Raw genomic sequence first — 21,168 nt, 5'->3', positions numbered from 1 at the left:
TGTTTTGTTTAAAAGTCTTTGCTACAAGGCTCAGCATGCTTATGTAAATGTGTCTCCAGTCTTGAATTTTACATATGCTAATATTATAGTATTGATGATACAAAATATTTTTATGAAATTAAGTTTGAGTTATTTCTTAATACCTGAACTTCATAGTTGGTCTTGATAGATAAAATTCTATCTTTAAATTATAAGTCCAAAAGTCATCATTAATAATGTTACTAAGTTAAAAAAATTAATATGAACACATTGAAACTTAAAAGAATGTGTAACAAATAAACAAAACTTGAAATTAAGTGACCCAATGTTGATTCAACCCACTATTTTGGAAACATTTTCCATGTTTCTGTGTATTCTGTATCATTTTAAACCTCATACAATTCAAATAACAATTTAGGAAAATTTTGTTTAGCTTTCAAATATATGCTTAAACATGAAATGGATCCCTGGAAATTATTCTCTTTTTAAGAGTAGTAGAATGAATTTCACTTAATTTTCATGTTTGCTGTACTTTTTCTATGATCCCTCTAGTATCATAGCTATTTGGTCTTACAGAGATAATTATTTACATTCAAACATTTAATCATAAAGATCCAAGTAGAAATAAATGAAAAATAAATGAAAGAAACAATAGTAAAGATTAACAAAACTAAAAGCTAGTTCTTTCAGAAGATAAACAAAATTGACAAACCTTTACCCAGACTCATCAAGAAAAAAAGAAAAATCAAATCAACAAATTTAGAAATGAAAAAGGAGAGGTTACAACAGAGAATGCAGAAATACAAAGGATTACAAGAGACTATTATGAACAACTATATGGCAATAAAATGGGTAACCTGGAGGAAATGGAGATTCTTAGAAAAGTTCAATCTTCCAAGACTGGGACAGGAAGAAATAGAAATTATGAACAACCCAATTACAAGCACTGAAATTAGAACTGTGATCAAAAATCTCCCAAAAAATAAAAGCCCAGGACCAGATGGCTTCACAGGAGAATTCTACCAAACATTTAGAGAAGAGCTAATGCCTATCCTTCTAAAACTGTTTCAAAAAATTGCAGAAGAAGGAACATTTCCAAACTCATTCTGTGAGGCCACCATCACCCTGATACCAAAACTACACAGTTCAGTTCAGTTCAGTCGCTCAGTTGTGTCCAACTCTTTGTGACCCCAAGAACCGCAGCACATCAGGCCTCCCTGTCCATCACCAACTCCCTGAGTCCCCCAAAGCCCACGTCCATCGAATCAGTGATGCCATCCAGCCATCTCATCCTCTGTCATCTCCTTCTCCTCCTGCCCTCAATCTTTCCCAGCATCAGGGTCTTTACCAATGAGTCAGCTCTTCGCATCAGGTAGCCAAAGTATTGGAGCTTCACAGCTTCAACATCCGTCCTTCCAATGAACACCCAGGACTGATCTCCTTTAGGATGGGCTGGTTGGATCTTCTTGAAGTTCAAGAGACTCTCATGAGTCTTCTCCAACACCACAGTTCAAAAGCATCAATTCTTCAGCCCTCAGTTTTCTTTATAGTCCAACTCTCACATCCATACATGACTACTGGAAAAACCATAGCCTTGACTAGATGGAACTTTGTTGGCAAAGGAATGTCTCTGCTTTTTAATATGCTGTCTAGGTTGGTCATAACTTTCCTTCCAAGGAGTAAGCATCTTTTAATTTCATTGCTGCAATCACCATCTGCACAAAGACAACACAAAAAAAGAAAATCACAGGCCAGTATCACTGAGGAATATAGATGCAAAAATTCTCAACAAAATTTTAGCAAACAGAAATCAGCAACACATTAAAAAGCTCATATACCATGATCAAGTTGGGTTTATTCCAGAAATACAAGGATTCTTCAATATATGCAAATCAATCAATGTGATATACCATATTAACAAATTGAAAGATAAAAACCATATCTCATCTCAATGGATGCAGAAAAAGCCTTTGACAAAATCTAGCACCCGTTTATGATTAAACTCTTCAAAAAATGGGCATGGAAAGAACCTATCTCAACATAATAAAGGCCATATATGATAAGACTATGGCAAACATTATTCTCAATGGTGAAAAACTGAAAACACTCCCCCTAAGATCAGGAACAAGACAAGGGTGTCCACTTTCTCTACTATTATTCAACATAGTTCTGGAAGTCCTAGATATAGCAATCAGAGAAGAAAAAGAAATAAAAGGAATTCAGATCAGAAAAGAAGAATTAAAACTCCCACTGTTTGCAGATGACATGATGCTGTACATAGAAAACCCTAAAAATAGTGTCAGAAAATTACTAGAGCTAATCAGTGAATTTAGCAAAACTGCAGGATACAAAAACAATACACAGAAATCACTTGCATTTCTATATACTAATGATGAAAAATCAGAAAGAGAATTTAAGGAATCAATCCCATTCACCATTGCAACAAAAATAATTAAATATCTGGGAATAAACTTACTTGAGACAAAATTACTGTACACAGAAAATTATAAGACACTGATGAAAGAAATCAAAGATGACATAGACAGATGGAGAAATATTCCATGTTCCTGGGTAGGAAGAATCAATATTGTGAAAATGACTATACTACCACCAAATACAATCTACAGATTCAATGCGATCCCTATCAAATTACCAATGGCATTTTTCACAGAACTAGAACAAAAAGTTTCACAATTCATATGGAAACACAAAAGACCTCAAATAGCCAAAGCAGTCTTAAGAAGAATGGAGCTGGAGGAATCAATCTTCCTGACTTCAGATTATACTACAAAGCTACGGTCATCAAGACAGTATGGTACTGGCACAAAAACAGAAATATAGACCAATGGAACAACATAGAAAGCCCAGAAATAAACCCATGCACCTATGGATACCTTATTTTTGACAAAGGAGGCAAGAATATACAATGGGGAAAAGACAGCTTCTTCAATAAATGGTGCTGGGAAAACTGTACAACTACATGTAAAAGAATGAAATTAGAACAGTTCCTAACACCATACACAAAAATAAACTCAAAAAGGATTAAAGACCTACATGTAAGACCATAAACTATAAAACTCTTAGAGGAAATCACAGGCAGGTCACTCAATGACATAAATCAAACAAGATCCTCTATGACCCACCTCCTAGAGTAATGGAAATAAATACAAAAGTAAATAAGTGGGACCTGATTAAACTTAAAAGCTTTGGCACAGTAAAGGAAACTATAAGCAAGGTGAAAAGACAACCCTCAGAATGGGAAAAAATAATAGCAAATGAAACAACTGACAAAGGATTAATTTCCAAAATACACAAGCAGTTCATGCCAGAAAAACTACCTGATCAAAAAGTGGGAAAAAGACCTAAACAGACATTTCTCCAAAGAAGACATACAGATGGCTAAATAAACACATGAAAAGATGCTCAACTTCTCTCATTATTAGAGAAATGCAAATCAAAACTACAATGAGATATCATCTCACACTGGTCAGAATGGCCATCATCAAAAAGTCTACAAACAATAAATGCTGGAGAGGGTGTGGAGAAAAGGGAATGCTCTTGCACTTTTGGTGAGAATGTAAATTGATACAGCCACTATGGAAGACGATATGGAGATTCCTTAAAAAAACTAGGAATAAAACCACCATATGATCCAGCAATCCCACTCCAAGGTATATACCCTGAGGAAACCAAAATTGAAATAGACACATGTATCCCATTGTTCACTGCAGCATCATTTACAACAGCTAGAACTTGAAAGTAACCTAGATGTCCATCGACAGTGAATGGATAAAGAATTTGTGGTACATATACACAATGGAATATTATTCAGCCATAAAAAGGAATGTATTTGAATCAGTTCTGATGAGGTGGAAGAACCTAGAACCTATTATACAGAGTGAAGTGAGTCAGAAAGAGAAAGATAAATATTGTATTCTAACACACATATACAGAATCTAGAAAAATGGTACTGAAGAATTTATTTACGGGGTAGCAATGGAGAAACAGACATAGAGAATAGACTTATGGACATGGAGAGAGGGGAGGAGAGGGTGAGATGTATGGAAAGAATAACATGGAAACTTACATTACCATATGTAAAATAGATAGCCAACAGAAATTTGCTGTATCGCTCAGGAAACTCCAACAGGGGCTCTGTATCAACCCAGAGGGGTGGGATGGGGAGGGAGATGGGAGACGGTTCAAAAGGGAGGGGATATATGTACACCTATGGCTGATTCATGCTGATGTTTGACAGAAAATAAAATTCTGTAAAGCAATCATCCTTCAATAAAAAAAATTTAAAAAATAAACCATAAATTGATACTATACTATTTTTTCTTACAGATTTCATAGAAGACTGCTGTCAGGGTAGAAAGTAATGGAAAGATGAAAGCTCATTTTAGAGAAAGAGGTTTTCCCAATTGTGCCTTTGTTTTCTAACATATATGTCCCTAATAGCCTATTCATCTGAAATCACCCTTTTAGATAATTTGCTGACAGGTTAGTATTTTCTTTGGGAACTGGGATACCCTGTTTTGATGCAGATTTTAAAACACCTATCATGGGAATAGTTTCTCTCCTCACATTTATGTATCTGATTCATCCTTGTTAATATATCTTGATGTTAACAATGACCTAGGAAACAGAGAGGAGCTTCCTTAGTATTTTGTCTGTACAGTCTTCCTTCACAGAATGTGCCTTGTGAAAGAAGCTCCATATTACTCTGTCAAAACCAAAAGCAGTGTGAGGAGAGGGCATAGTAAATCTCTTCTACCTGTATACCACCTAATGGAAAGAAATGGCAATGCATAGGTATTTTGCTTTTGCATTGCAGTGGGATGTTAATAATAATGATAGCAGCAGTAGTAATAATAATAATAATAATGTTTTAAAAAACAAAGAAATGATAGTTAAAATGGCAAAACATAGTCAAACTTCTATGATTTAGGAAGCTCAATTTGGAATCCTGTGTTGATCAAGAACAAGAAGTTATAATATCGACTGGACTAGCTTTCAAGACAATAAGAAAAATACGAGACTAACAGGAGAACATGATTTGGGACACTATATTAGTTTTCTATTTATATTTTCAACCAATAAATACAAATCAATCAGGATGAAATCACAGGCTCTGGAGATATAAAGATAAATAGAATATACAGACCCTTAGAGAGCTCATAGGTTAGTTCTGGAGACAAATGAAAATATGTACTGTAATATACTATGAAACTGAGAGACAAATCCAGTGCTGGTGGAGTACATTTGGGGTGGAACAGCTGGCTCTGCCTATGAAAGTTGGAAAAGATTCCACTGAAGAGTTTTCATATGAATTTAGCCTTAGTGGGTGAGACATAGTATTATGGCAAAAAAAAAGAAGTAACACTTCAGGCAGTGAAAACTTCATAATATACAAAATCATGAAAGAGTTACTGCTTAATGCTGCTATCATTCTTACTTTCATTTGAGAGAGAGAGATTTTATCTTTCTTTTGCCTACTGCCTCTTACCCCCGTTTGTCTCATTCTGCACTGAGATCATTGTTTTCTTCATCCAACAAATGTTTACTTAAATACCTACCATGTGGTCACTGAACTTCTGAGTATTGGGATTATTGTTGTTGTTGTTCAGTCGTTCAGTCATGTTTGACTCTTTGCAGCCCCATGAACTGCAGCATACCAGGCTTCCTGTCCTTCACTATCTCTCAGCGTCTGCTCAAACTCATGTCCATTGAGTCGATGATGCCATCCAACCATCTCATCCTCTGTTCCCCACTTCTCCTCCTGCCAGCAACCTTTCCCAGTATAAGGGCCTTTTCCAATGAGTCAGCTGCTCTTATGAAACTTTGAATTCTAAGAGGAGTAAATGATGGTAAATAAGTAATACAGGCAAATATTATGAAAACAAATGGAGCCAAATGGGGGAGAGTGTAGTTTTAAATAGAGTGATAAGACAAGACATCCTCAAGCAAGTGATCTTTGGGCAAATGGTAGAAGAAGATGAAGGAACATAATGTGTAGATAAACATGGAAGAGGAAACTTTTGTGATGTGTTCAGTGAACAGAAATGAGACCAGTGAGGCTGCAGCAGAGAGAGCCAGGGGGAGAGTGGAAGGAGATGAACTCCAAGAGATACTGAGATGAGAATGGAGAAAGCCTAGTGCCTTCTAGGCCATTATGTGGGCTTTCGCTTTTATTCTTGAGTGTAATGTGGATCCAGTGGAAGGTCTTTCTGTCTTGACTAGGACTCTCTAAGAACCTTATGATACCATGCTCAAGCATCTAGAGTACAGGCTTCCCACTTCCTCCCTAGGATTCAGGTGATATTACAAGTAGTTCAGGAAGAACATCTTTCTGAAGCATCAGTTTACTAATGGTGTGTAATTAAATTGTATCATATGGATAAAATTGAAACTGCTATCATCATATAAACATAGCATGCTAGATAATTTCAGACTCAGGGACATTAGAACATGTGAACCTATACTTTCGGTGACATACCTAGACCACCCAGGAGCATGCATCCCCTCTTCTGTCTCATTAGGTATCTTCTGTTATAAAAAGCTTGATGTAGGATCAACTCCTCAAATGTTGTGCAGTTTTGTGCCTTGATGTTCTCATCTGAAATGGGCAATATAATGTGCATTTGATCTACAAAATTTATTGAGTATCCACTCTGTGCCAAAGTCTGTTCTATGTTCTAGAAATAGACAAGACTCAGCCCAGCCCTAAAGGACATCATAGTTTAATATCATGAGGAAGTCCAACAAGGATTTCAACAGCTCTTGTCAGATGTATCTGTAATGAGGGTGAGATGAAATACTTTATTAAAAATACTTATAAAATTTCTGGCACCCAGGAGGTATGTAATAAATGTTAACTCTTTCTTTGTAATCTTAATTCTTAACAGTAATAAGCTAATTGTTCTCCAAGATAGCTAGACAGCTATTTACGTTCAATTGAATGTTGTCTTTTCTTCAATCAAGTTAAAATTATTCTATAGTTCCATTTCTTCTAACTGAGATAGAGCAGTTGGGAGGAGTTGCCATCTGTGGTGAGCTGGGTTTTCAGTTGAAAGAGGCTACAGTTGTTTCTTGGTATTCTGCTAAACGACAACAAAAATTCACTTACTAGCTTGTCCAACTGAAGGAAGAGCTTGTGTATCTTCAATTGAATAGAGCCTAATGGCTGTACTCAGATGGTGTGTTGTTTTTGAAAAACTGAATAGTGATGTAAATTAAGACAAAATCAATAATAATTTAATTGTAAATATTGATAGCCTTAAATCTATTTCTTTTTAAAAGAAGCTACTGAATAAACTGTGTTTTCAAATATCCAGGTTTGTATTTACAGTAAATGTGGATCATGTTATTTTGTGTTTGATATTGTTATGTATACTAGTTTTGTGTTCTTTAAAATATTTTAGTTTTATAATGACAGTTAAAAATTGGTTACTCAGTTCAGAGAAAATGTATTTCAAGTTTTGTGTTCTTTAAAATACTTTAGTTTTATAATCACAGTTAAAAATTGGTTACTCAGTTCAGAGAAAATGTATTTCAAGGTTAACTTTTAAATCCTGAAAGGCATTGAATAAAAGAGTGTAATTACTTTTATTTAAAATAATTTGATTACAAAGCTGTTACCTTTAAAAGACATTTTAACAATGTTATAGTACTTGCACTATAAGTTTATTTTGTTTGGTTGAAATTAATTTACTTCCCATTACAATATAATGAAAAATCATGTTCAATTTATCCAAAATAGTTATAAATAATACATGATTGAATGTTATGGGCCATATAACTCTATTCTGATCCATGAATGATACTTTATTATGATAATTCTTGACTCTTGTTGCTTTGTTAGGATGTAGATATCAGGAATTTCATTATTTAAAATTGAGACTAGCTGTAATTGGAATTCTCAAGGGCAATTATCTCTACATTAATAGACTCACTTACTCATTTCTCCCTTTGAGGTGCCAAGGGCTAAGCATTACATGTAAATAGAAGAGTTTTCACTGTGGTTCTTTAGCTCCTTTCTAGGCACTCAGAAGGGCACATCAATTCTATTTTCTTTTTCCTTGGCTTTTACTCCTGTTTGGCTCTCTCTCTCAAAACAGTATTTTCTCTGCTGGACTATTGCAGGGTGCTATTTGCTTTTACTGTGCTTTTTGTTTTACATTTTCTTTGATACCTTCTCCCGTTTTTTAACTTCAATAGTCATCTTTGATTTCAATATTTAACACAATATTAAGTTTTTCTACAGCATGTTGACTCTAGAAACAAACTTTCCTGCATGTGTCTGTAAACATTCATTTCCTTTTCTCAGAGGTAACTAAATTCAGACTTTAAAATAGTTTGTTAGCTTTTAGGTTTTGTATTACAATTAGCTGTCTTTGGTATTTGTAAATGTTATTTAGAGTAGGTAGAATTAATTGACTACATTTTTTTCTTTTTTCTTTTTTAAGTTATGAAAGAATGATAACACATTTACAGAAGATTTGGCAAATACAGAATAAAGTCACATACAGTTCCGTGACATATTACAATTATTTTTTAAGTAGGTAAATTGAGATTTTTAGTTGAAATTTCTGTATGAAACTCTCAAAAGTTAATAGAATTAATTGACAGAAAAGTAGACAGAAAAGCACTATTGATCCAACTCAACATAGAACCTGGGTGTCCTGCATTATAGGCAGAGTCTTTACCAGCTGAGCTACCAGAGAAGCCCTAAATTTATACAATTTTTACAAAATAGCAGGTAGTAAATTCTATTCAAGTTCCTACAATCTATAAACCAGGAGACACTGGAGCATATCCAAGGACATAAAACAAGGTGTAAAAATTTCATGGTCTAAAGAAGTATTGAAATTAAAGAGTCTGTTCTCTTATTACTGTGGAATTATGTTAGAAATCAATATCAAAAGATATTTGAGACTAATTCTCATATTTTCAAATGCAATATGACATTTACCAAGAGAAATATTTGACTTAGCCACTGAAAGCCTCAATAGAATTAAAAGATTGAAAAACACAGAGGGGAATGGCTGAGAAGAAGCACTTAAATGAGAAATTAATATCAAAATGAGAAACTAGTATCAGAGATACTTTAAAGATCCATGTATTTGGAAATTAAATGTCCACTTTTAAATTATGGGTGTATCTAAGAAGCTATAACAAGGAAAATTAGAAAATGTTTCTAACTGCATAAAAACAAAAAGAGAGTTTATTAGAATTTGTTGCACATAGCTGAAGCTGCTCAGTGTATATCTTGAGTAAGGTATGAAAACAAATTGTGGACATTAGCATAAAATTTTGTGAAATTTGAACAAAATCTGCACTTTAGTTGATGATAATACTGTATCACATGTTAATTTCCTGTTTTTCTTTCTTTTACAACATTGCTCAGTTACTTCAGTCATGTTTCACTCCTTGCGACCCTGTGTACTGTGGCTCGTCAGGATCCTCTGTCCATGGGATTCCTCAGGCAAGAATACGCAGTGAGTTGCCATTTCCTCTTCCAGGGGGTCCTCCTGACCCAGGGATCTAACCCTCATCTGCCGCAGCTCCTGCGTTGCAGGCAGACTCTACCACTGAGCAACTGGGAAGCCTTTTTACAATATAGCATTTCTTAGTATTCTCAAAATTGAATCAGAAGTTTCAAGCCTCATTCAAATTTTCTTTAAATCAATTAGTTATTAAGCTTTCTAGACTTTTAGCAGTAATATTGGTGGAGTCATACAAGTAGAACAAAATGTCATAAATTTTTTAGCTAGACAAAAATTTATGTTTTCCTATATATATATATATAATATGCATTATATATATGTGTATATATATATATATACAAAAACTTTTTCTATGATCTTGATAAAGGCTTGAGAAAGAATAACAAGGAAAAAGAGATGGAGTATTGGAGAACATAAACTAAGTGAGTTTATGAGAGAGCACTGAGTAATTGGAAAACATACCTCATTTAGTTATAAACTCATTTAGTTTATGAGAGAGCACTGAATATGAAATAGAAAAAGTGAAACAAGTTAGATAAAAGTAAAAGATAATCATATAGTCCAGTTGTTAGTTGTTTTTAAACATGCTGTTCCTTAAAATCACATTTGGAGCTTGGGAGAAAAAAACACTACTACTCCAGTACTCTTGCCTGGAGAATCCCGTGGATGGAGGAGCCTGGTAGGCTGCAGTCCATGGGGTTGCTAGGAGTCGGACACGACTGAGCGACTTCACTTTCACTTTTCTCTTTCATGCATTGGAGAAGGAAATGGCAACCCACTCCAGTGTTCTTGCCTGGAGAATCCGAGGGACAGGGGAGCCTGGTGGGCTGCCGTCTATGGGGTCTCACAGAGTCGGACATGACTGAAGTGACTTAGCAGCAGCAGCAGCAGCAGCAGCAAGGCATTTGTACTTTTCAGAAAATCCCAAGATAATTCTAATGTGCATCTGGATTTTAAAAAGTGATTACTTGCTTTTCTATTAAATGGTTATTTTAGTAATATAGAATCCTATTATTTTCTATTGACTAATCATGATACAATGGTATTAAATGAATAATAGTTACATACATAATCACAATAGTGGGCTTCCCTGGTGGCTCAGACAGTAAAGAATCCCCCTGCAATGCGAGAGACCTGGGTTTGATCCCTGGGCTGGGAAGATTCCCTGGAGGAGGGTATGGCAACCCACTGTGGTGGTCTTGCCATGAGAATCCCCATGGACAGAGGAGCCTGGTGGGCTGCAGTCCATGGCATCGCAAACGGTTAGACACAACTGAGCAACTAAGGACACACACAGGAATCACAATAGTAAAAGATGTTTATCAGTTTTCACGGTCACTAGCCAGACAAAAAATAAAAGATACATTGCAATTTCAAACCATAATGGAAATATAATTAACCTAAAAATATAAAAACAAGTACATACAATTTGGGGGTTAAGTAGAGTGAGGTGGTAAGTGGAAGTGTATACATGCACATGTTTTTATCCACCCAGTCAGTATATGTCTTGGTTGGTGTATTTAATCCATTTGCTTTACAGTAATTATTGATATGTATGATCCTATTAAAGGTGGGAGGATAAGGGGACGACAGAAGATGAGATGGTTGGATGGCGTCACCTATGCGATGGACATGAATTTGAGTAGGCTCAGGGAGTTGGTGATAGACAAGGAAACCTGGCATGCTGCAGTCCATGGGGTTGCAGAGTAGGACACGACCAAGTGACTGAACTGAACTGATGATCCTATTACCATATTCTGAATTGTTCTGGGCCTTTTTTTTTGGTAGGCTTCTTCCTTCTCTTGTGTTTCCTGCCTGGAGAAGTCCCTTTAGCATTTGTTGTAAAGCTGGTTTGGTGGTGCTGAATTCTCTTAATTTTTGCAGGTCTGTAAAGTTTTTGATTTCTCCGTCAAATCTGAATGAGGTTCTTTCTGGGTAGAGTATTCTTGGTTGTAGCTTCTTCCCTTTCATTACTTTAACTATATCATGCCATTCCCTACTTCTTGTAGAGTTTCTGTTGAGAAATCAGCTGATAACCTTATGGGAGTTCCTGTGTATGTTATTTATTGTTTTTCCCTTGTTGCTTTTAATAATTTGTTTTTATTTTTTGTCAGTTTGATTACTATGTGTCTCGATGTATTTCACCTTGGGTTTATACTGCTTGGGACTCTCTGTGTTTCCTGGACTCAGTTGACTATTTCCTTTCCCATATTAAGGAAGTTTTCAGCTATTATCGCTTCAAATATTTTCTGGGGTCCTTTCCCTCTGTCTTCTCCTTCTGGTACTCCTCTAATGTGAATGTTGGTGTGATTAATGTTGTTCCAGAGGTTCTCTGAGGCTGTCTTCATTTTTTTTCACTCTTTTTTCTATATTCTGTTTTGTGGCATTGATTTCCACCATTCTGTCTTCCAGGTCACTTATCTGTTCTTCTGCCTCAGTTATTCAGCTATTTATTCCTTCTAGTGTGTTGTTCATCTCTGTTTGTTCTTTAGTTCTTCTAGGTGTTTGGTACACATTTCTTACATCTTCTTTCCATTTCTGAGATCCTGGATCATCTTGAGTATCATTATTCTGAATTCTTTTCCTGGAAGGTTGCTATCGCCACTTCATTTAGTCGTTTTTCTGGAGTTTTATCTTGTCCTTTTAACTGGGACATAATCTTCTGCTTTTTCATTTTTGTTAACTCTATGTGATGTGGTTTTCATTCTGGACGCTTCGGGATTGTAATTCTTCTTGATTCTTTTGTCTGCCCTCTGGTGGATGAGGCTAAGAGGCTTGTGTAAGCTTCCTAATGGGACAGACTGGTGGTGGGAAAAACTGGGTCTTGCTCTGGTAGGCAGGGCTATGTTCAGTAAAACTTTAATCCAATTGTCTGCTGATGAGTGGGGCTGTGTTCCCTCTCTGTTCGTTGTTTGGCCTGAGGCGATCCAGCCCTGGAGTCTACAGGCTGTATGGTAGGGTTAATGGTGACCTTTAAGAGAGCCCCTGTCCCTGTGGCAAGCCATGGCCAACCCATGCCTCCACAAGAGACCCTCCAACACTAGCAGATAGATTTGGTTCAGTCTCGTGTGAAGTCACTGCTCCTTTCCCCAGGGTCCTGGTAAATGCAAGGTTTTGTTTGTGCTTTCTAAGAGTGGAGTCTCTGTTTCCCCCAGTTCTGTGAAAGCCCTGTAATCAAATCCTGCTTCCCTTCAAAGTCAGATTCCCTGCAGGTTCCCAGTCCCTTTGCTGGATCCCCAGACTGGGAAGCCTGACATGGGGCTCAGAACCTTCACAACAGAGGGAGAGCTTCTTTGGTATTACTGTTTTCCAGTTTGTGGGTTGCCCATCCAGCAGTATAAGATTTGATTTTATCATGATTACACCCCCTCCTACCATCTCATTGTGACTTCTCCTTTGTCTTTGGACATCTTTTTTTTGGTGGGTTCCAGAGTCCTCCTGTTGATAGCTGTTCAATAGCTAGTTGCAATTTTGGTCTTTACTTTACATAGTTTTGAAATTCTTTTTCTTAGGATGATTCTTAAAATTTCTTTAACTGGGACATTGACTGTCACGGTATGCAGAGTGAAAGAATAATGTGAAATGTCACATAGTGTCACATAAGTTGACAATAAGAATTAGAAAGTAATTGTAATTCTACCACTATTCTGCTTTTGGTAAGTGTATGTCAACATTGCCTCATCTGAATCCCAGTTCACATACAGCTAAATCTGGGTTTTGAAATTTGCTATAATTTTGGGAGAGGTAAAAATCCCTAAAATGCTTATTGTGTTTTGGCAGCCTGTAAAAGTGAATAAGAGAAAGACTTCAAATTGCTAATTCATTTTTTTGCAAATAAGTCACTCTTATTGGCAGTATCACATATTCTCACATTCCAGTTTTGTATCCCATTATTGTTGGAAAAAGTTCGACTTTGTTTTCATAATGCAGGAAGTAATAGATAGTTTTAACTACATTTGTCTCCCTAGACATTACTAACAATTCATTCTCAAATGGAGCAGTTAAAATATCTTCAAATATATAAAGTGCATGTGCTAGGGCTTAGCAGGACAAAATGATTATGTTAACCTTAATTATCATATAATGGAAGAACACTCAATTGGGAATCAGAAAGCCTGGGTTTTAGCTTTTCCTCTAATATCAACTACAAAAAAGGACTTTGGACAAGTCATTGAAAGTTTCTAAGTCTATGTCCTTGTCTTTAAAATGAGGATCCAAACAAGGTGATTACTGGGATTCACTCAAGTTTTAAAATTCCATGACTTTGCTTTTGTTCAGTAATATACTTTTACTGTATTATTGCAATACTGATATCTTTCCAAGGCAGGAGTTTAAATAAGCTAGGAGTTTAAATCCTTCCTGTTAAGTTTAAACCACTCCCCCAAGGGCTGGAGTGGGGCTTATTTTTTCCTGTGCACAGGTCATAGTCTGTTCTTATTCAGCCTTTAGATATTTAACCAGAGTATTTGACACATATAAATGATTTTATTATAAAGGTGAACGTTCTCACACATTAGAGAAGAAATAAATTTCTTGCTTTTTCACTGAAGTCTTACTGTGAATCATTCCTGAACTGTCGCTCTCGCTGGCTAGCCCTAGTTCTGCTTTGTCAAATTTATGTGTGATCAGGCTGGCCTGGTAGTAAGTGTTGCAGGTACAGAGTTTCACAGCATCTGTATTCTTAAGCACCACACTATTCTTTTTACTTCTTTTAAGGTGTTGAAGCTGCATGCCAGTGTATTTCTAAATGAAATTTCAGGTTGCAATGATCTGCTTTGGAACTTGAGACATTTTTTTTTGGACTCCCCTACCCATATGTCTCACTGGCATGCCCTTGTGAACCAAGTACACACATGCTAGCAAGTAAAGATACCCACACACAGACACTATTGTGTACATCTACCCACCCATATGTGTGTGTGGACACACACGTGTACATGATGCTTGACTTTGGACCTTGCACTTATAATGGGGAGCATTCATTTCTCCTGGTCGTTACCTCCATTTCCATTCTAGAGAACTTTGACTTTCGGAAGTGACTTTACATCTAACAGAGAGTGGCTGTTGTGGGCACCTCAGGGACAATGAACTTAAGCAGAAGAATGAAGGTAATTTTTATTGGATTAAAGATTAGTCTTTAAATTCCTTAGGGGAATGAACCAAATCTAATGTTTTTCTGTTATGTTTCCAAACCTAATGTTTTCCTGACTCTTTTTATATTGTAGTTTTGTATCTTCTGGAGAGGAGAGAGGAAAAAAAGCTTTAGCAAATCAGCTCTTTCATCCAGAAATGGAATTTGGGGGGGTCTGTTTTAGCTAGGCTTTTTGACAATGTCTGATTTAATGTTTTCACTGATGATGAGAGTGGCTTCACAAATGTGAAAATCTGGGTGATGGAGCGTGTTGTTGAGGGGGAAACAGAGTGCAGTTGTTTAAATAGTCCTGGGCCAATAAGCGTTTGGTAGGTGGAGTTACTGTTGTATGCATTACAGAGAAAGATAATTCTGAATGAAGACTTTAAACATCACACATGCTGACTAGGCTCTGGTTCTGTGCTTTGTGCAAACAAAAATGAGTGACTCAATGACTAGGTTTTCCTTACTATCCATTAGTGGATGCAGCATGTTTGAAAAGATCTCTTTTAAAAAAAAATGCATGTAAAGGATTTATCAGAAGCCCTCATGAATATTTCATGAGTTGATATATTCAGCTGAATGAATTCAGCGAGTGTCAGTGTGTAGCTTGCAGACAAACCTCATCCACAAGGAGGCTACTGACATAGGAAGCACTTTGGCGCATTTTCAGAGGCAAAGCCAGGCTGATAAAGCTCCTTGTGACAGGCTGACTTGCCATTCTTCGATTATGCTGCTCCTGCTCTAAGCAGCTCCTACTTTGGAGCCACAGCTTCCTAAATTAAACTGGGAACAGTTTGTAGACTTACCAGCCTCCTAACCTGCAGCTGTGTCTCTGCTATGTTTGAGATTTTTGTTTTGGATGGTGAAAGCCAGCACTCCATATAAGACATGACAGCAAAAGATTCTTCAAAAGAACTTACTGCTTCTGAATCTGAGGTTTGCATAAAGACTTTCAAGGAGCAAATGCACTTAGAACTTGAGCTTCCGAGACTACCGGCAAACAGACCTACATCTCCTAAAATTTCTCCACGCAGTTCGCCAAGGAACTCACCATGCTTTTTCAGAAAGTTGCTGGTGAATAAAAGCATTCGGCAGCGTCGTCGCTTCACTGTGGCTCATACATGGTAAGAAGGGATTTGGTGGTGTTTGGAGTGCTTTCGACTAGCAACAGTGATTTAGACATGAAGCAAATGGAGTATTTGAATTTTGTTCATAATACAGACCTCAAGTGTGAGGTGAGTGGAGAGCAGGTCAGCTGAAGAATACATAGTGCTCTGTGTGTTCAGATCACTGTGCCTAGCTGTTTCCAGATAAAAAAAGGCTCTCACTGGAGAGAGTCTTTAAAATTACTGCTTATGAAAAACACCTAGCTAATTCTAGGGCAACTGAGTATTGAAAGAGTTCTAAAATTCAGTTTTTAATCTCTGTGGAGGTGATTAGTGACTTTTTTTATGTGTGTTTTTCTGTTGATGTTGATGAGTTTTTCTGATAGTATATTTTTGGTACAAGAATAAATGATTCAATCTTGGATTTGTTTCTTAAGACAATGTATAAAGTCAAACTTAATTTATGGCATTGCCATATTGTAGTATGTCAACTAGTGATTTTGATTTATTGCCTCTGTTTTTACACTAGTCAAGGAAAGGGAAAACGAAGTTCCTACTTCTGAAATTACATGGTTAATTAATTTAATTTATGTTTCAAATTGCTATTATCTTTGAGATTCTTAATGTAAAAAAAGTGACTTAAAATTTATAGATAATAATAAATAAACTCCCAATTTACTTGAGAATGCCAAGTAAATAAATCCAAGAGCCCTCGATAAAATCTGTACTGAGCCTTTAATATATATAATATGCTATATACAGCAGAGTAATTTCCTTAAACCAGTATAATAACAAAACACATGGGAAAGCACAAAAGAAATTGAACTTTAGTTGCAAAAGCTAGGCTTTTTCAGATTTCTTTGAATATTATACTTTCTTTCAGATTAAGATACCCTTCAAAATTAGGTACCTATAATTTTTATTTAATAGGGACCTTAGCAGTGAAGGGAGCTATTACCTCTTAAGGATAATTCTAACACACTGATTTTGACTGCATCTTAGATTGCCAACTAACATTATAAACTGAGGAGATCCGGTTTTTGGAAATTATTATTTACTTGAATTCTGTTTTTTACTCATCTGAAATGTTTGTCTGCCTGATCTACTGCACAGTATATTGGCAAATTCAAGTTACCCCTAGAAATATGTAGCTTGCCTTTGATGGACACTGCATGGTAAGGCCAGTATTCATGCTTTACCTAGCTAAAAATGACATGGTTATTTTGTTTTCTGACAATGCAATGTTGTTCACTTAATTGCTTTATTGGAGAACTTTTTTTGATCACCTTTTTGATGAGTTAAATCTTATTATTTAATTATAATGTCATACTTGTAGAGTACATGTGATTAATTTCTCAAAATCAACCAATGGTAGCATTTGTACAAAGAGAAGATTTATATGTAAGGATGTACTGCTTTGAAGAAGTCCTCTCTCATGATTTACCCCACCCCTAAAGTGTGTGTATGTTCATATAGTTTGCTAAGTAGTATGACTGAATAGGAGAAAGGTATATAGTTATATTGCTAATTAGTTCTCATAAAAGAAATAAAGGTGAAAAACATACAATTAATTGACTCATGCTTTACTAATTGGTTAATATTAAACCATTATTTTGACTAGACGGACATTTAATTTTAACTAACTGATTCTTAGATAATGGTGAATCTTCATAAAACCTTGGTAATATTTCTTTATTATAGAGTTCCTGAATATAATAACATGACCTTTCTTTTACTCAGAATAGATTTTTGATGTAGTAGGAAGGTAGAGCTATAAATACTGATTTTTTTTCCAAAAGAACCCAAATTTTAAAATGACTAAAGAGCCAGTTTCACTCTTGCATTATACAAATTTTCTTGCAGCAAATTACAAAAAGAACAGTTAAATAGTATTTGAGATAACTTATGCTATTAAATGATCTTCTTCTAGTTGAGTTAAAACAAAAATTTCCACAAATTGCCAAAGATAAAAAAAAAAGCCCACATGACTTTGATATGATGTACCGTAAGTTTAAAGAATCCATTAATCATCAAACTTACAAAATAACTTTAGTTTGACAATGATTCATTTTCACCCATTTTTATCTCCCAGCTCACACACTCTTCTTGTGTTTCTTAGTAAAGGTATATCATAGTTTCTTTTAACTTCTGATTAAGTCTCTATTTATGTTTACTTAATAAACATAAATTGTGCATATTTAATATTTTTCAAATATTTTTTCATGGAGCACTCAATGAAATTTTCTTTTCATAAAATACAAACATATGTATTTGAATGACTTTTTCACTAACCTTAAAAATTATGTACTCCTTTTTTAAAAGCATCATATGTAATTTACATGAGGAAATAAGAGCATAAGTATTTTATTTTTGCCTCTTTGTCATGATGAAATGTAACCATTCTTTTCATGATCAACAATTAGTATTTTCCAAACCATGCATTTAAGTTAGAAATTCCAAGATATGCACTTAGAAGTCTCTAAAAACATGTTATTACTTTACAGTAGACAGTAGACGTCTTTTAAAAAGACTGGATTGTTTTGATTCCAGCATTGAAATTAAAGTAATTTTCATGATGAGCTAAACAATGCAGAGGATGCAATTTATATCTAAACCCACTGAACAGTTTTTTTTATCTTCAGTTATTTGTAGCTTTCATATTTTTTTTCAGATGAATGTATAGTTCTGATTTTGAAAACCCAAGTTATGAAATGTGGGTTAATGGCAGAAGATTTAAGAAACACTTGTGAAATACTGACTCTGTGATTCTTTTGAAAATATCTGAACAAAGATAAATATTCAGTGTTTTATCACTAATCAGAGTATTGACGCAGTCCTAAATCTGGAAGGAATTTGGGTGATTTATCTAGTTGCTATCTTTTACTTTTGGGCAGGACCACAGTTACTCCATCTTTGACATATGGGAATCTAGCCTATTTTTAAGACTGGAAAATAAGTTATAGAATCTCACTTAGTACACAATCTTACTACTCAATAGTCCTGGTATTGAAAATTATATTGGTCTTCAATGGATGTTAAGAAAAAACTTATAAGTACTTGCATGAAAATGAAGGTCATTATTAACCAGTCCCAGGATTTTTTTTTTCTCGCAACATATATAATTGAGCTCTGCTGTGAGCAAGAAAAGAAATCCATGTGGATTCCAACATCTCCTATATATTTTCGGTTCTTTACTAGGATGTTCACATGTATTATCTCGTTTAAGTTTTATTAGAATAGGAATACTCTAACATTACATGCTGCATGTATAAAAATGTTCTGAATTGCTTTAGTTTCTTCCAAGTATTTCTATTCCCTTAATTATTATTTGACTGTGTGCCATTATCCCAAATTTCTAAATTCTCCTCTGAATTCTGAAACCCAAAAGTGGACACTCAAATCCATGTTAGTTGATATGAGACAATATAGATTTAAAAATACTGTGTCCTGCACTGCAAAACATCAATGGAATGTCAAGCATTGGTGAACAAGGAGAAGGAAAAATTTATCCCTAACCCCAAATGAGGGGTGAAAACTCGAGACATAATGTTATCCTCCTTGTCTTATGTGGTCTGCTTGTTGTTTTTTTTTTTTCAAATTTGAACTTTTTATTTTGTATCAGGATATAACAATTAACAATGTTGTGTGGCCTGCTTACATTTGCCACCTGCAGCTTTGCCAACCTTCTCTCCTTTGCTCATGTTCCAACCTCAGTTATCAGTTCTCCTACATCATCAGCAGCGTGATGCTCTCTGATGGAAGCTACTGGTGATGGTCCTGAATACAGTCCAGGCCTACCACACTGCTCTTGAAAAGCAAGTGCATTGGTGAACACCACCACTGTCTGTCTGTCTATCCATGCTTGCACATGGGATATGCTTCACAGAGGACAGTATACTTTCAGAGTTAGTATTAGAAAGAAGACCTGTTTTTTTTTTTTTTCCATTCCCCATTTAGTTCTACCTAGACCTTGGAAATATTTCCTCATTTTTATTAAAGGTTCATGAAATGTGAACTTTTGTGCCTAATTTGACCGCAAAAGTATGAAAAGACATAGTTCATACTCTAAAGGAAACTTACTTACACCTGACGAGACAAAGAATAACTGGAGAAGAGAAAAAAGAAAATGATTAATAGTATCTGTTTAACCTTTATCTAGGAGAAGGCAATGGCACCCCACTCCAGTACTCTTGCCTGGAAAATCCCATGGACGGAGGAACCTGGTAGGCTGCAGTCCATGGGGTCGCTAAGAGTCGGACTCGACTGACCGACTTCACTTTCACTTTTCCCGTTCGTGCACTGGAGAAGGAAATGGCAACCCACTCCAGTATTCTTGCCTGGAGAATCCCAGGGATGGCAGAGCCTGGAGGGCTGCCGTCTATGGGGTCGCACAGAGTCGAACCCGACTGAAGCAACTTAGCAGCAGCAGCAGCAGCAGCAGCAACCTTTATCTAAAGCTTTAGGCACATTTACTGCCTTATACCGGAGAAGGCAATGGCACCCCACTCCAGTACTCTTGCCTGGGAAACCCCATGGACGGAGGAGCCTGGTGGGCTACAGCCCATGGGGTCGCGAAGAGTCAGACACGACTGAGAGACTTCACTTTCACTTTTCACTTTCGTGCACTGGAGAACGAAATGGCAACCCACTCCAGTATTCTTGCCTGGAGAATCCCAGGGACGAAGGAGCCTGGTGGGCTGCCGTCTATGGGGTTGCACAGAATCGGACATGATTAAAGCGACTTAGCAGCAGCAGCAGCAACTGCCTTATACAATTTCGTCCTAGTTTGTGAGCTAAATCTAAATCCATGTCTTGTGTTATTTTTTATATTTCCTGAATTATTTCCTAGCAGTATGGAAAATTTTTGAAAAATATCTGTGTCTTTAAGTACTTACTGATTGAACATTTGATTGAACAGAACATTTGTTGAGAGCCTACCATGCTCTGGGTGCTTCTCTGGGAGAAAGAATCCTTCCCTTCAAAGAATGCTCATGCCCCATGGAAGACAAACGTAGGCATTAAGAATTAATCAATGGTATGTGTATAATGCTAATAAAGAATGACACTCAGCTTGTAAGAGCACGAGAAGAGATAAATACTGCTAGAGAGTGAGTCCATGTGTTAGGGAAGGTTTGGAGAGGAGATGACATTTGTGTGGGGTCTTGAAGAATGTTTAGGAGATTTTCAGAAGAGTGGGCAGGAAGGGCAATTTTTTTTGGCCAAAGTGACAATAGTAAATTTCTATCAACCAATAACAGTAGTAATAACACATTTATTTTGTACTTAAAATGCATCTGACATTATTTTAAATTATTTGTTTATTTTTGTGCCATGATGTATGGCAAAAACCATCGCAATATTACAAAGTAATTATCCACCAATTAAAATAAATAAATAAATCAACAAAACAAGCAGAAATGTCCAGATTATGTACTGACAT

General features: G+C 35.9%; 1 protein-coding gene across 2 annotated transcripts in view; it reads left to right on the top strand.

Annotated features, from left to right (window-relative positions):
• Positions 1-21,168, top strand: part of PDE4B (phosphodiesterase 4B) — a 653,160-nt gene that overhangs the window by 189,868 nt on the left and 442,124 nt on the right. Inside the window, exon 1 of one of the 2 annotated variants that reach the window (XM_081490839.1) lies at positions 15,502-15,746. The exons of the other annotated variant lie outside the window; for it this stretch is intronic. Coding sequence (XP_081346965.1) covers positions 15,511-15,746 — 236 coding nt within the window. The 5' untranslated portion in view covers positions 15,502-15,510. Of the gene's footprint in view, positions 1-15,501; positions 15,747-21,168 lie in introns of those variants that run through there. 2 annotated transcript variants of the gene reach the window in all.

Source organism: Giraffa tippelskirchi, chromosome 5, assembly GCF_054371585.1.
Source record: "Giraffa tippelskirchi isolate mGirTip1 chromosome 5, T2T-mGirTip1v1.2.pri, whole genome shotgun sequence".
NCBI lineage: Eukaryota > Metazoa > Chordata > Mammalia > Artiodactyla > Giraffidae > Giraffa > Giraffa tippelskirchi.
The sequence above is the reverse complement of the archived record's forward strand: the minus strand, read 5'-3'. Positions and strand labels throughout refer to the sequence as shown.